Raw genomic sequence first — 15215 nt, 5'->3', positions numbered from 1 at the left:
TCTCTCTAGGGGAGAGAGAGCACATGGACACAATGTCATTCTCTTCCAATGTAGTAAACACATTTTCTCTGTACCAGAGAGCCACCAGAGACTGCTGGTGTTCTAAATCCTAGTCTTATTAACACAAATAAGATGGAGGAAGGAAACAACTAAGAGAGTAAGTGAATTAAGGAAAAGGCGCTCTGCACACAGTTAATGCTCCATCCCAAACATCCTTCCTTTGTGACTGCCACTTCTCCACCAATTCACACAAGTGAAGGTTCCACTCACCTCGTACTCCTCTTTAAATCCATAGCCCTGTCCACGCTTCATCTGGGTGATGTGCTGCAGCAGGTCGGCCACTCGGATGGCTGGCTGGAACTGCCCCCGTGGGTAGGACATTTCCACTGGCTCGCAGCTCCGGTACGGGTGGGTCTGGATAGTCAAGGTTGGCTGGGTCATCTCTCCATGGCTACTGTCTGTTTTGAAGACAGGGAGGCAAAACAAGCTTTCACTTATCTGTGACTGCCATTCTCATTCCTGCTCCATTTGTTTCTTCACCATCCCAATGGCCGGTGCAGGCAAAAGAAAGTAAAGAAATCAGTAAGAAAGACACAGTGCCGACTGCTGCCAACTCCCATTCAACTAGTTTTTGTGTCAAAGAGTCAAACCCAGAGGTGGGAATGGATTGAACAGCCAATCAAGCATGAGGGTACAGCACACACAGTGAAACAGCAAACGTAGCATGAGCTCTGCGTAACGATCCCACTGGGATTACATACCTTCCTTCACAAACCTGTAAAGAATGGGACCGAAAGATACACACAGATGAGGGAGATATCCCAGCAAGATTTGGGGCGTACAGCATGAGATGAATGAAAGGGGCCCAAGTTAACAGCAAACAAACCCATCAGCATTTCAGATAAGCCACGCAGGAGGTTAGAGGCCAATTAAAATGCTCTGCAGATTCAAGCCTAAAATGTATGCCAATTACAAAACCATAAGGTTAGGCAGAAAGAAGTACAGAAACAGTTAGCTTGCATGCACAATCCTAACATCTGGATATGTAAACTTAATAGATATAGTTCTCTCTGAAAGAAATATTTTAAAAACCTCTATCACCACAGAGCTGGAATTACAATATCTTATATCCTTGAGCAAGACACAGCAAATCTTCCTGTTGAACTGACAGAAACTTAAGTAACTACACCAGAGACTACCAAAATGTTTATTCTTAACAGGAGAAGCTCAGATTAGATGAACAGTTTAGGGGTTTATCTATCACATTTTTTTTCTTATGGTTACATATATCTAAGATCACAGCTCCCCAGGTTGGTTGAGGATGGAGGCACCCTGGATCCCTTTGGTCCCACTCTGCCCCAGCAGGGCCACCCAGCACTGCTGCCCAGCACCACATCCTGCTGACTTTTGGGGATCTCCAAGGAGGACACCCAACACCTCTCTGGTCCCTGTGCCAGGGCTCCAGCACCCGCACAGCACAGCAGTGCCTCCTGATCATTGGTACATACAGGCCTTAACAGCCTGCATGGATTCTTCCTGGTCTTCCCCCAAAAAAGCCTGTTAGCAAACTGAAAATATACCCTATTTCCATTGCTCAAAAGAAAAAGAAGAAAAAAGGAACGCATTGAAGATTGCATACACCAGGCTCATTTCATACAGAACACAGACTGAGAAAGAGCCCAAACACTATTCCCTTGTCAGCAATAGTACAGCCATGTTTTAGGAGGGATAAAAAATAAATGAATCAAGTTGCAATTTCAGGGTGATTTCTGAGAGACAGAAATATGGCCTGAGTTACTGTAAACATTGCTATCCTTGAGAAACCACCGTGAAGTCTTGTTCATAAGCAGTTAGGATCTCTGCTCTGTCCCTCATTGCAAAATTGGGCAGGAGCAGACAGATCAGGGCATTAGATTGCCTTTTCAGCAAATGACAGAACAACGATTATGACAAAACTTGACAAATCATGTTCTAGCCCGTTAACTGTTACACTGGAGGTAAGTTATCAAGACAGGCGTATGCTCTGTTCTGGAGGACTACGAGGAGAAAGGAATGACTGCAGTGCATACACTGCCATGGGGCAAATTATCTCTATGACACATAGATACAGATGATATAGATACAGAACATTAGATAAAGATACAGATACAGATATAGATAGATGAGTCTGATGGTTGAATTATCAGAGATGCTGAACATGTCCTGCTTGCTTCTGAAATAAATGGCCATCACATCGATCATCCGCTCTGAAGATGGGGCTACTGGATTTAAAGACTTCTCAAGCCAAGATTCTCATAAGCAGTCACATTCCTTGGACAGCCCAAGATTTAAAGACCTATGGCTCCAGTAAAGCAACCTTCACATACAAAACATGAATAAATTTGGGACTTAAGGAAGAGTAACATCCAAAGCATTTATATAATCATCCCTAATGCTCCGGCTAATGATAGTGTGAGAACTCCGAACAGAGGGAATTTCAAGGCTTATTAATTCCCCTGGTTGGATTCGCTTTCCCAGTGCATCTTTTCCTCCCCTGTTCCCTATTAACCTCCTGTAATGGGGAGAAGAAGATTTTTATCGTGGACCATTTCCGACAGACGTACTATGCTTAATTTTCCATCATTAGGTTTAATACAAACCCAATTTCACAAATGGCTTCTCTAAAGAACCTACAAGTAATGCCACATTTTTATCAGCCCCAATTAAAAGACATTACTGCATCCCTATTCAGGAGGGAGACCTAAAATGTACGTGTGGTACTAGTGCTAATAGTCAGGGCACATGCAGAGCCCAGCCTATTTGTAAAGCAGAGCTCAGATTAGCTCCTATGCAGGATATCACTGATTTCTCTCTTTTTCACATTCCTTAATTCTGGTATTTTTGGGTCTCTACTCCCAGTAGGATCCAAGTGAGAGGTGAAAAAAGTTCTCTCTCCAGAATAACTTCCTTCAGACTAGACTGGAAGTACATGAAGCCCAGCAGCAAAGGGTCTGATTCCAGCCTTTAAGTTTATGGTGACAGCTGTGCTTCTTTGGTCAGACAGAAATACAAACTCTACTGACAACAGCAGCAGCTCTTGCAGCACCACCTCTCACCCAGCCAAATGTTTCTCCTAAGAAAAAAACCCATGTCACACAATCTGAGTTATCCTGCTCTCAACCCGAGAGCACACAGAGCTGACACAGGGAACACCACCTCTGCTGGATTTCTGTGACAAACACATCCCAGGTGGCCTCTGTGCACTGCCCGATAGAAAACCACAGCCTGAGACCTGCATCAGCTCGGGAGGGCTGCCAGCTCTTTCCACAAGCATCTTATCAGGGGCAGGGAAGAGATCAGTGGAGCTCTTATGGAGATAAATTGCTACGTATGAGGTGAGTCTAGTGTTCATATGTTCTGCTAATAAAGCCCAATTCCGGAAACATATTGTTCCTTCCTGGTGCAATCACACCACAAGTTGGAACCTAAGCATGGTTAATGAGGTGCTCAGGTAAGGCATTGCCCCTTCTTTCAAGATGAGCAGTTCACAGCAGTTTGTGGGCAATCTGGAATGCAGGAGGGGAAGCATCCATCTCTCATTGGGACAGTCGACCAAGGAGGCTTCAAACACTTGCTTTTCTTTTGCATTTTTGCATTGCCTTTCTGCTGGCTGCAGCAATAGAAGGTACCTGTGCCTTCTGGTTACTGAATAAGGCAACAGGACCACCAGTCCCTCAGCCACCCCACATTGTGCTCCAACTGTTGCAGTGATGGCAAGTCACAGAAATTTACCATAGTCCATCCTGTCTGCCCCCATCTCACAACCGCCCCCACCCTGTTTTCTTTGAGTGGGGATGACACTGAAGCTCTGCTGGTGCCTTTCCTGAGATTTCAATGAGATGAGGAAATGAATTAAAAGATTTCTTTCAAAAGACATGTGAAATAATTCACAGAAACTAGTAAATACACAGACTGTGAATCAGGCTTTTAGGAAAATATTTCACACGCCCTTCTTATTTCTAGTGTCAAAAAATAATCCAAATCTGAAGATTTCAAGAGATGGTGATTCATCCTGACCCCAAAAGTTGTGCCAATGGTTAATTACCCTTGCTGTCTAAACACTTCTTAATTGCAATTTAATTTAGTTAAACTTCAGTTTCCAGACACTGAATCTTATTATACCCCTGTTAGATTAAGGAGCCCTCTGAGTATTTGAAACCTTGACCTACGCAGGCACTGATCAAATCAATTCTCCAATTTCTCTTTGATAAGGTAAAATCAACTGAGCGCTTCCGAAGCCTCATATGGGCTGCGCATTCAGGACCCCAGTTCCTTCCTACAGCCATCTCCAATTTTCCAAAGTCCTTTTTGTGCAGCCGTAAACAAAACAGATAGAAATTCTGTGTGCTGCTGGAAACCCACTGTTCGTAATAGGCTCTTTTCTAATACTAGCAGCTGCAACAGCAAAATATTTTGTCAGCTCGCTTGTTAGCCCTCGTTAGCACAATGTGCTTCGTCCCCATGCTAAGACACCCGTTGCCAATGTAGATATTTTGATTTCCGGAAGCTGGCACTTTCATTATCAGTCAAATAGTTCATGGAATGCCCTGAAATGTTGTGGAAGATGGGAAATCAGTGGCTCGCTGGCTCACACATAACTTGCTTGATTGTGGATCTCTTCAGGCGTCTCAGTATCTATTTGGGAGTGGAACAGCAGATAATCAAGTTTAGCAATGTCAGCTACACTTTTAATATTCCCAAGTTCTCCCTGCCTATGAAATGGCACTTCTGTGACTCTGCTTTGCTGGAGAAGTAATCATAAACTTGTTGAAGTTAACTCTGAGGTCCTACTCTGCCAAGAGAAACAAAAAGGAGCACCATGTGCCGAGAAAAGCCCACGCAGAGGCCAATGAGGTGACATCTTTCCCCATTTGGTGGGTAACCCTGAGGGCAAGATAATATTGCTCACCTGCTGCAACAACACCTTCTATTATACACTTTTGCTGCTTCCCAGACAACTAAAATAAATGTCTCCCTCCAAAGAGAAAAATCATACATTTTTTTTTTCTGTAGATGTCAATGATGAGGTGAAAAGCAGCTGAGAAACTGAGAGTCCCAGCCTATAAACAGCTGTGTGCAGCCTCATGTAACCTCTGCTCCTGGGACAGGACCTGCCTACCCAGGGCAGCTTTTGGGATAGAAGCTTCAGATTATGTTACAGAAGTTATCTTGTTCCATAAACAAAAGGCTTTGCTAGTCTGCAAGACAGACATCTAGACACGTACAGTGATGTTGCCTTCAGATTAGAAAACTAACTTACGCCTCAAGCAACTGAAAGCAACACTGCTGCGATGTGAGCCTTGAATACCCAGAGTTAATCTCAAAAGTTTTGCTTTAATATCCTTAGGAAAAAATAAATAATATTTTGAGTGATGTTTGTGATGGATTTTATTACATGTATGCTCAGTGTCTCTGCTAGAGCATGGGTTGCCAATTGTTTGACATCTTCCAAGGCTGACTACAGGATGGCTAATAGCTCTTCTTCCACTAGAGATCAATAAGGTGCCACCTGGTAAAACTAATTTGCTTTTTGAGTGCAACAAGGCTTGATTATATGGTAAATATCCAGCTATAATATGCTACATACAATATAATCAGCCGTATAGCAAAGCAAAGTCAAAACATCATTTGCCTAATGATATCAGCTGAGCTATAAAAGGCAAGTTCCTTAACAAAAAGCCTTCTGAGATCAGTTTTGACAGAGCAGAGCATACATTGTTTGTTTCAAAGGCTATACAGAAGCCATACAGCTGAATAAATTATTTTCTCTAGATTTAAAGAGATTATTTTAAGGATATCTCGGTAAATACTCCATAAAGCGCATTTTAAACTTAATAAAACTACTGAACACAATTATTTTTTTCCATCAGCACACAGGAAAAGCCTGCTATAAATGTAAGAGGAAACTGCTTTGGCGATTTGGGCTGAGAACTGGGAGCACTGGATACACACAGCACTGTGCAGCTCCTCAGATGTGTGGATTTTGCCAAACCTATGTGAAAAGAGGCAGACCTGCCTGCATTACAGACCAACTCTGTAGCTGAAGAGCTGTTGGAAAGGGATGCAGGGGAAAGGTGTGCTGGCTCCCCTAGGAGCCTGCACTGATATCATCTGCTGAATGACTCTGACTGCCATGCACATCTTCTCCACAAACAACCTCTAATGTGGTACCATCTCCCCTTCAGACCTCACATTAGTCACACAACATGAACCTTATTGAAATACTACAAACAGAGAAACTGACTCCTTTACTTGCTAGTATTAAATATTCTCTTCCCCAGCAAAGATGCTTGTGAAGGCCATTAAGTCTTGGAATCTACATCTCTAAGTTAAATTACAGAGCTAAAAACATGCATTACATAAGAAAAGTATGTCAAGCACAAGACATGGCAGAGGCACAACAACAACAAAATCCCCTGTATCTTACTATCAAGAAATCATGTCACAGTCAAGCCCAGGGAGTCATCTAGCATGGCAGATATACAACATTTATTAGCAGAAGGCGTAACAGATGGGAACAAACAGCACTGAAGCACAGGTGGTACCCAGAGTCGGATATTGGTGGTGAGATGACTGATGCCCTTTGTAAGATCTTTTTCCTTCCCAGGAATTAATAAACATCAAAAATCAAACTGATTTTGCTCATACAGCATCATCCAATGTCTGGTGAATCTGTCTGAGAGCTCAGAACATCAGGCTTTCCATTTGTCTACAGCTCAAAAGATAGAAGTTTCTTCGGTGCTAAGAGCGGTTTTGCAGCACCTGTAGCTGCTCAGTGCAGGTGCAACTCAGGGCTGAGCAGTCTGTGTAAATCATGTCTTAAAATGCTCTGTGCTCTAGTGTGTAAGACAAGGATATCAGGCCTTACTCAGCTTAGAGATAATGGTTAGTAGATGCTCAGTTTTAAAGAGTTTTGCATATGTAGAGTTTTGAAAACATAAAGGACAAGACTACGTTAATTCCCAACTTTGTTTTTTATTTTTCCTTTTCTGTCTTTTTCTTTGCCCTGTGAGAGGCACAGGCTGACTCTATTACTCATTGAGCTTCAGTGTCAGCAGTGGTGCAGCCTGCTCTCTGGACACAGAGGCAGTAACACCTCCCTCAGATTTGGGTCCCCATTTTCACAAGTGCTAAGCATCATTGAGAGCGGTTTGACCTCTTCTAGGCACTGTTTCTAAAGCACAATGAGAAGATAAATCCACCTTCTGACTTTCCTGTCGGCAACGAGTCTCTGGGAAACAAGAAGAAACCTTCTGGAAAGGAAGACTCCTTCTCCATCACATCAAAAGAGGGCTTATTCGTCACCATCAGGCACACTGATATACAGCAGGATAAATATACGTATTGTGGCAGTCCCTGCAAGCCCCTCTGGCTGTTAGTCTGCAAGCCAAGGCACTTAAGTGCTTGGTTGTAATTTCTTCCTGGTCTAACTATAGGCCTTCAGTGTGCCCAGAGTAATGTTTAAAGCAGACATGGTAGATTACTGTGTCTGGAACTGAACATTTACTGTAGATAATCCAAAATGACAGGTTTCATAAATACCACTGGTTAGATTCTGATCAACTACATATCATCTTCCTGATTCATAGCGGAGGAATTGCCTTCTTCAAATTCCACACGCAGGCAGCATCCTCCAGGGAGAGCCCGAAGTTGTAGGCTGTTATTACTCACTTTCAAGGGTATACCTCCAGTAAGTTTCTGAATAACTTCTTTTTATCAGCTTACAGTTCCTGTCAATTTTGTTCTCTCTGTTAACTTACTGTACTAACATACTTTTAAAAATCCAAAAGCTAGGGGCTGCACACACTGCAGCACACAATCATCTCCCTCTAAAGTTACCAGCAGCCACAGCACAGCCTTCACCTCTCAGAAGCTGCCTTTTCATTACCCTGTCACGTCCATACCAGACTGCTGCAATATTTAGCATTTAACTCTTAACAAAGCCCAGGCCCACTTCCCAAACCTACCCTCTGATTTCTATATACATCCGTATATGTTGAACTGTCTTGTCTTCAACAAATCAATATGATCAATTAATAGTGATAATAAAGCACGAATGAAACGAAAGACTTTGCAATTAACACAGTACACGATCACAAGATTAATTACGATTTTGAAGCCCAGCCACTTAGCAGCATTATCTAGGTTATTTGCAAGATGCAATGAGCATGTTTTCTCTCCAATGAAGGGAGTGCACCGTACCTGTCTTACCTAACAGCGTGGTCGATGGAACTGTGTCTGATGATACTTTGAGATGGAATTCCGTTCACCCACACGACACGGGTCATTGCAAATCAACAGAAGATCAGTAGGGAAAAGAAAAAGAGTTACAAAAAATGAAAACAAGGTTAGCTTCATCTCATACTCAGCAGATTCAGTCTATAGGTCAGATTGGGAAAGGCACAAAAGTAAAGAAGATTTAGAAAAGAAAGAAAAGTCTGGCACTAGTACCTGAGTAGTAGGAATTCAACAGAGATTTGCTCTGAAGGGTTTTGCTTTGGACAGAAAATGAACAAGGAGAGGGTGATGCTAGGTAGGAAAGACATAAGGAAAAGACTTTAGACATATATTAAGAGAGAGAAAGAACAGGGAGAATGTTCCTCAAAGAACACAGTAATATGGGATATACAAGGCTTATCAGAATGAATTATATTTTTCATCTCAACATGCATATTACATTTATTACAATGTCATCATGATGGATTTTCTTTAATATAAGCAGTCCAGACCCCAAATATACTATTATAGTTACTGTAAATCAGTGTGTTCCTAACATATAGGACTATATTCTACAAACCTCTTTTTTTCTTTAAACCAAAGGAACATCTAAGAGAACGATACTTGAAAGCAACACCCAAAATACAAACTATAGCAAATAAGATGCATTATTAACAGCAAAATAGCCTGCTAAGCACAACGTACCACAAAAATACACAAGCAGGGTAGCAATTTTTTTGTTAAAACCATACAAAATAAGAAGGGAATTGTTCTTCAATGCAGAACCACTTAATAGCAAATCCTATAATCTTTTCCCCTGTGAGACGGGTTCTTTTAGCAGGACACACATCCCTACTTTCTCCCATTTAATGCGTTAGCTTTCTCTGGAACAAATCCACAAATAATTCCCATATTGATCAAATATTTATGGCAAGGAGGCAGGGCTCCACATCTTCACAGCAGAATCTTTGCTTACTAGCAAATGTACGAGATTGGTTTATATCCACAATAGCACACATGCACATGCTTAGGAGAATCCATCATTTCTGAATGTATATTCTTTTGTTATCGTTCTGCATTCACTCTTAAGACTTACAGACATTTATCTCCTCCTCAAAATGTTGGGAAACAAGCTAATACAAATCTCAGTACATCAGAAAGATGACAATAGATAAACACAGGAAGAAGTATTCCATAATCCAGTAGAAGTAGATAAAAGTCAGTATACATCAAAGTAATTTCAGAAGCAATTTTGGTAACTCTAGAAAAAAAAAACACCACTCATAAATTTCAAGTTCTTCTGTGGAGTGAATGAAAGAAGGCTCTATCCTAGGGAGTTTCATAAGGTCTTCAGAATTACCTCCTAAGCAGTTTATAATCAACTTATAATGAACTTGCTCCAGTTTTGCATCCTTCTGCTACATTTTCAGACTTTGACCGTTTGAAAACACATTAAGATAATGCAATTTCTCATAGCTTAGTCTGCCTTAATGCATCTCTCATCTGGGACCTCTTCCACCTTCTTCCTTGTTAGTTAGCCTAAATAAGACCTTCTCTGTATCACCCTTGGAACGTGGCCACTTTTACAGCTGTGTAAGATAAGCACTATCAAGAATACTTTGGTTGGCCAGAATGACACAGCAAGCCCTCCAATTTCCTGAAATTCAGGAGTACAAAAGTACATTGGGCCACAGTTTTTCCAGGAATTGCCAACTATAAATTACTCGGGCATCTACAAGCAGACACATCATCTCCAACGGTGAATCTGATTATGAATGTCACCAATAAGGGTTACTGAAATGAACCGTATGTGTGAGACAGGGGGGTGAATTCAGACTTTCAGAGAGCTCACTCTCAAAGTCAGCCAGGTGGCTGTTGTTTGTAGGAGAGATGCACACACAGTTCTGTGGCTCCACCAGAGGTACCCAACAGCACCAGTGTGTGCAAGTCACAGAGACACCTCCGGAGAGGACATCACATCAAAGACAAGAAATTGATTTCAAATTCTCTATACACAGGATATATGTCTCACAGTCACGACCCTACAGATGCTTAGAGTACATCCTTCCCAAAAGTGAAGATCATCTGTGGAGTAGCAATAACAACGAGATCTTGATGCACCTGCCTATTCTGACCTATGGCAAATCTGTAAGACCTTTGCATTTCATCACAGAAGCATGCAGGATACAAAGAGGTATGAATTTAGATGGATCTTGATTAAAGATGATCATTAACAACCTGAGTACCGAGCAAGTCTTCTTTGTATCTCCTTGTTTTTGCTAGTAAGAGCACAGTAACAATTCCACTTACTAGTGCAAATCTCAATTCCTTAAAAGGGCACCTTCACACCGTGCCCCTACCTGTAATGTTAAGGCTATGCAACTGGACTGAACCAGAGTCACTCCTTTGGAAAGCCATCTTCTCCGTGCACCATGTAGCAGCACATCAAGGAGCAGTCTCAAATACTGCAAATATCAGCATTTACTTTTAAGAGATTAAAGATAAATATATATGTGTATGCATGTATTTAAAGACTGCATCTGAGAAAAACATGTATGACTTTTGGGTAAAATTAGACAAACTGGAATCATGTTGGGCTGGTTTGTCTTTCAGCAAACATCTATTCTGATTTCATATTGTGGCAGAGACATTGGCCTGAGTCCATAAAATCTCTGCAGTTTAAACTTGTTTAAGTATCAGTGAGAAACTCTCCTGTATAACAACTATCATTCTGGGATGGAAAGGGGGATAAAGAGTCTCCCTGCTCCAGCAGAGCACCATAGAATTACAGAACAGTTTGAATTGGAAGACCCTTACAGCCCCCCAGCCTTCCCTGCTGTGGGCTGGCTGCTCCCCCATCTCCCTAGCTCAGGGTACCCCGGGCCAATCCAACCAGGCCTCCAGTCCAACCTCCCCCCCAATGCTGATGCAGTACACGTTGAGTCTACCATCAACCAACATCCCCAAGTCATTATTCTCCTCAGGGCTGCTCTCAATCCACCCAGCCTGTACCCAGAGGCTAGAGATGTTCCAGACACAATTACATTTGACAACGAACACTTCTATCAAGCGACAGACTTCAGATCTGCACATGGCCAACGGGGCATGAATTTATGGACAGCACCATTTGCAAGAGATGATACTGAACATTTCCAAAGACATTCCCTCTGAAGCAATGAGGTGGCAGCTGGTGAAGGAATAAGCATTTTGACTAACAGTAGAGGGCAGGGGTATTTCCCAGTCACTGCTACAGCTAACTCAGACTCCCCATACTCTCATACCTGAGGTCAAGAGGGAGAGGATGAGCACCTATCCTGAGCTATTCATGAGCACTATTTTCTGTTGTGAGGTAGAAGGAACATTTAAGACGGAATTTGACTCTGACTTAAGAGAGAGAGCTGATTTCAAAAGCTGGGCTGAATAGAGCCCATAAAAGTGCATTAGTTAGCAGGAAAGTTACAAAGTAATCCAATTATGCTATTCAAAAGTAAGAGCAGGCCCATATAAAAACCTCTAAGTATTAAACTCCATTAATTTTTTTTTTTAAAGAAAGGCTTTTACTCTTTTTTTTCCCCTGACTATATGATCAGCTGCAAACCCATAACATTCTGGCATCGGCACGTGCACACTCTTGCACAGGACAGAACTTACCTCCAACACCTCAGCATCCTGGACTTGGCAGAAAAAAAAACACGTGGAGAAATCATGAAGGCTTACCAGTGATTATTGCTCACGGATATAAAGAGGGGGGAAAAACAATGAAAGAATCAGCCCATGACTTAAATCAGGCTGCGCTACAGAGGCAGGTGGTGATAAAATGTGCAGTGATGTCAGACATGCAAAGGACTTACTGATTAAAAGAACGAAGAAAACCTGAAGGTTTGCTTCTGTAACAAAACGAGATATAACATTTCCTATAGTTGCTATTTCAAGCAAATGACTCAGCTTTTTTAATTAGTCTCTCAAAATATCAAGGAAAGAAATGAGGTCACATTACAGGCTCTTCTATTTTCTGGTTGGGGAAAAAAAAAACCCACAAAAAAATAAGTTTTAAAAATCCAGATTCTGAAGAAGAGTGAAAAACTTTGTTTTCCTCACGCATTTCATACAAACTACCTTTGCTGTTTCTAGGCTGCCTGTTACAATGCTGCCCTTTGCTATCCTGTCTTTCAAAGATACGAGGCACTGACAACTCATGCTGTCTTCTTTAGGAGGCACGGCCACTCAGCACCTGAGAAAATTAGATCTGGAGTCAAGTCAATTTAATATCAGAGAGAAGTGTTCACTGCTAGCCTTGATGGTCCCAAACACCTACTTATCCATCTCACAGGTATGTTACATAGAGTGACAGCGGCAATGCATGCAGATGGAATTTGACATGACCTACAGACAGAGGGAAAAGAAAAATTCACTCAGCCTGTCCCGATCAATCTGAGGTTATAAAGAAAGGGTCTGTTGTTTTTCCTTAAATCACAGGCAATTCCTTGTTAGTGATTAGGGGGAAAAAAACATCACTAAAGATGTTAAGAAATAACCAGCATTCTAAGTACGCATTTTGCTTTCAGAGCTGAACCCTCTTCAGACTACAGGGTAAGTGTCAAAAGAAGGAGTGACATTCCCAGAGTGTCTAAGTTGAAATTTATTTAATACAAAAAGGTTTACAAATCCACCATGCAGTCCCACCATGCACTTGACCTGGATCTAGAGAGGCTAAAGGGTAACTCTGTGCTGCTTTGCCCGGAGTCTTCCAGCTACAGAGGTCTGAGTGGTTTACAGTTATTAACTACCATTAGTTTTAAGGAAGAATAAACTGAGGACACAGACAAAAGAAGAAATGGTGGCTTTCCATTTCTAACCATGAGACTGTTCTCTTTCATCAAAATGCCATACAGAAAACAATATTTCCATCCTAAACGTCAGCTAAGTGATTCTACTCATCAACTCACAAAGGAAAAACTGTTGCGGGAGAACAAATGAACAAGTGCCTTTTTTGAATGTCTGATGCAATTACTGAAAGACCTTATAAATTATTTCTCGGTAGATTTAGAGTGAGAAGGAATGCTCCTCACCCAGCTGAGAGTTAAAATAGGGGCAATGTTAGAAGCATTTCGACAACTGATTTCTAGCAAGCTTTTGCAACGAACCCCCTCACTGCCACTCCCAGCTTCTCATTGTTGTGCCCATAGGAATAGGTCCTTTCAAGAACCCCGAGCTTTCCAAAGGGGACATATCCATTGCAAGCAAGTTAAACTTACTGAATCCATTAACATCTTGGCAGCTGGAAGAGAAAGCTTCTTCATTGTGAACAGCGCTGAGTTTGGTTGAGGCCTTGTCTGAAGCGGCCACGGGACCCATCTCTCTCTGCGTGCTGGTCTGAGTCTCCTTCTGCTTCTTGGCTAGCTTCCTTTAGGGTATTTTGAAGAGGGGAGAAATCAAGGTCAGTTTTCCCTCATTAGAAAAAAAAACAATGAGAAAATAACTCAAAAAATCACAACTATCACACTTAAAAGACATGCAGAGCACATGGAAATTCAAGAGAGAAAACCCCACAGCTTTTTAATATATTATAGAGTCAAATAAACGTAGCGATGCCAGCCTGCGAGTCTGGCTGTCCCTCCCAGTAACTCATCGTGCACAAACCCACGTCACCCCAGCAGTAGGAGCACTACGTCACCAAACAAGAGGGAATAAGGAAAGCCCTTGGAGCGGGTGGCATCTGCTCCAGGAAGAGCAGAGGGCACCGGGTGCGGTGAGCAATGGGAAAGGCTCACTGGAGGTACACGGCAACTCCACATCCATATCACAGGGCTGCCTGCACCTGGGGCTGTCTATGGAGGCTCCAGGGAGCAGTGTGAGCTGAGGCTGTGCCACCGGGCATCTGAGCAGGAGGCTCAAGCAGGGCAGGGAGGATGGCAGCCCCTGCTGGAATTTGACAAATCACTGCGAGGATCAGCACTCAGGGAAGAGCGGGGCAAGTTAAAGGCTGCAATAATTATAAAAATGACTGTGTCCAGATATGTCCCTTTTCTGGGAATTCGGGTCTTTGAGGAGACCTCAAAGTAGAAACACTGCCAGCTCCAAACAGAGTAACAAAGCCAAGAACTTAAGAGGCTCCTCTTTTGCAAACACAGCTAACAGTAAGGAAGTGGAGAGAAGCAGAAAAGTGAGCTGCTAAGCTTCCACTGACATTTGACTGCCCTGCGCTTCGTTCATACCAGAGAGCAAAAGTGTTTAAAAATGAATGTGTGACATTCTACAACCCACACCTTGAAAAAATATCACACAAATCCCCAGCACTAGCAAGGAACTTTGCTTACACGGCTTCCGCAGATAAGAAAATAAAACAAAATAAAAGGGAGAAAAACAGATTACTGTAAGTAGGAGCTTCGGGTTTCTCTTTTTCCTCTTAAATGAAAGAAAAAAAGGAAAAAATCCTAACGACTAAATCATTTTGCAAAGAGGTTTTTCTTCACTGAAATGACATTCTTATGGTAAGTACTCCCCATCTTTTAAACTACGCTAGGCTCTTAAAAGGATATTGCTTGCAACAGGCTTTATTTATTCACAGCGCTTGGCAGTGGCATTTACAGGCAGGTCCCAGCACACAGCTGAGCCCCAGCCCTCCTGCAGTGGGGCAGCTGGGCCAGCCACATCCATTAGCACGGAAGGCTCGAAGAGAACTGAAGCCTCCTGCCCATCTGAGTGAGGAGCTGCTCTATCTTGAGGCAAGCTGCTGAATCCAGACCAGGACAGCAAAAAAATTGTAGAGAAATGTCCAGTGTCTGCTGGAAACTTGTGAACAAATGCATCTCTCTCATCTGCTCAGTCTTGTGCTGTTCGTGCTTTCAATTCCAGCCCACAGCTATTCCAATTGGAGACATAATTATAGAGCACATACTTAGATCTCACAAAATCTCCATGATATCCACTTCTGTAGATAAAGATGCAAACAGAGGAAC

At 42.3% G+C, this 15215-nt stretch overlaps 1 protein-coding gene across 10 annotated transcripts in view; it reads right to left on the bottom strand.

The window, feature by feature from the left end:
- Nucleotides 1–15215, bottom strand: part of PTPRT (protein tyrosine phosphatase receptor type T) — a 405976-nt gene that overhangs the window by 39315 nt on the left and 351446 nt on the right. For 6 of the 10 annotated variants that reach the window (XM_072350259.1, XM_072350264.1, XM_072350260.1 and 3 more), the window contains 4 exons: nt 13512–13660; nt 8491–8568; nt 8242–8286; nt 271–458 (listed from right to left, as the gene is read on the bottom strand). In XM_072350259.1, coding sequence (XP_072206360.1) covers nt 271–458; nt 8242–8286; nt 8491–8568; nt 13512–13660 — 460 coding nt within the window. The remainder of the gene's footprint in view (nt 1–270; nt 459–8241; nt 8287–8490; nt 8569–13511; nt 13661–15215) is intronic. The other 4 variants (XM_072350261.1, XM_072350257.1, XM_072350263.1 and 1 more) reach the window with 3 other exon arrangements.

The sequence above is a fragment of the Excalfactoria chinensis genome, chromosome 15 (genome assembly GCF_039878825.1).
Source record: "Excalfactoria chinensis isolate bCotChi1 chromosome 15, bCotChi1.hap2, whole genome shotgun sequence".
In the NCBI taxonomy this organism is placed as follows: Eukaryota; Metazoa; Chordata; class Aves; order Galliformes; family Phasianidae; genus Excalfactoria; species Excalfactoria chinensis.
Note: the sequence above shows the minus strand (reverse complement) of the source record. Positions and strands in the feature narration are given on the sequence as shown.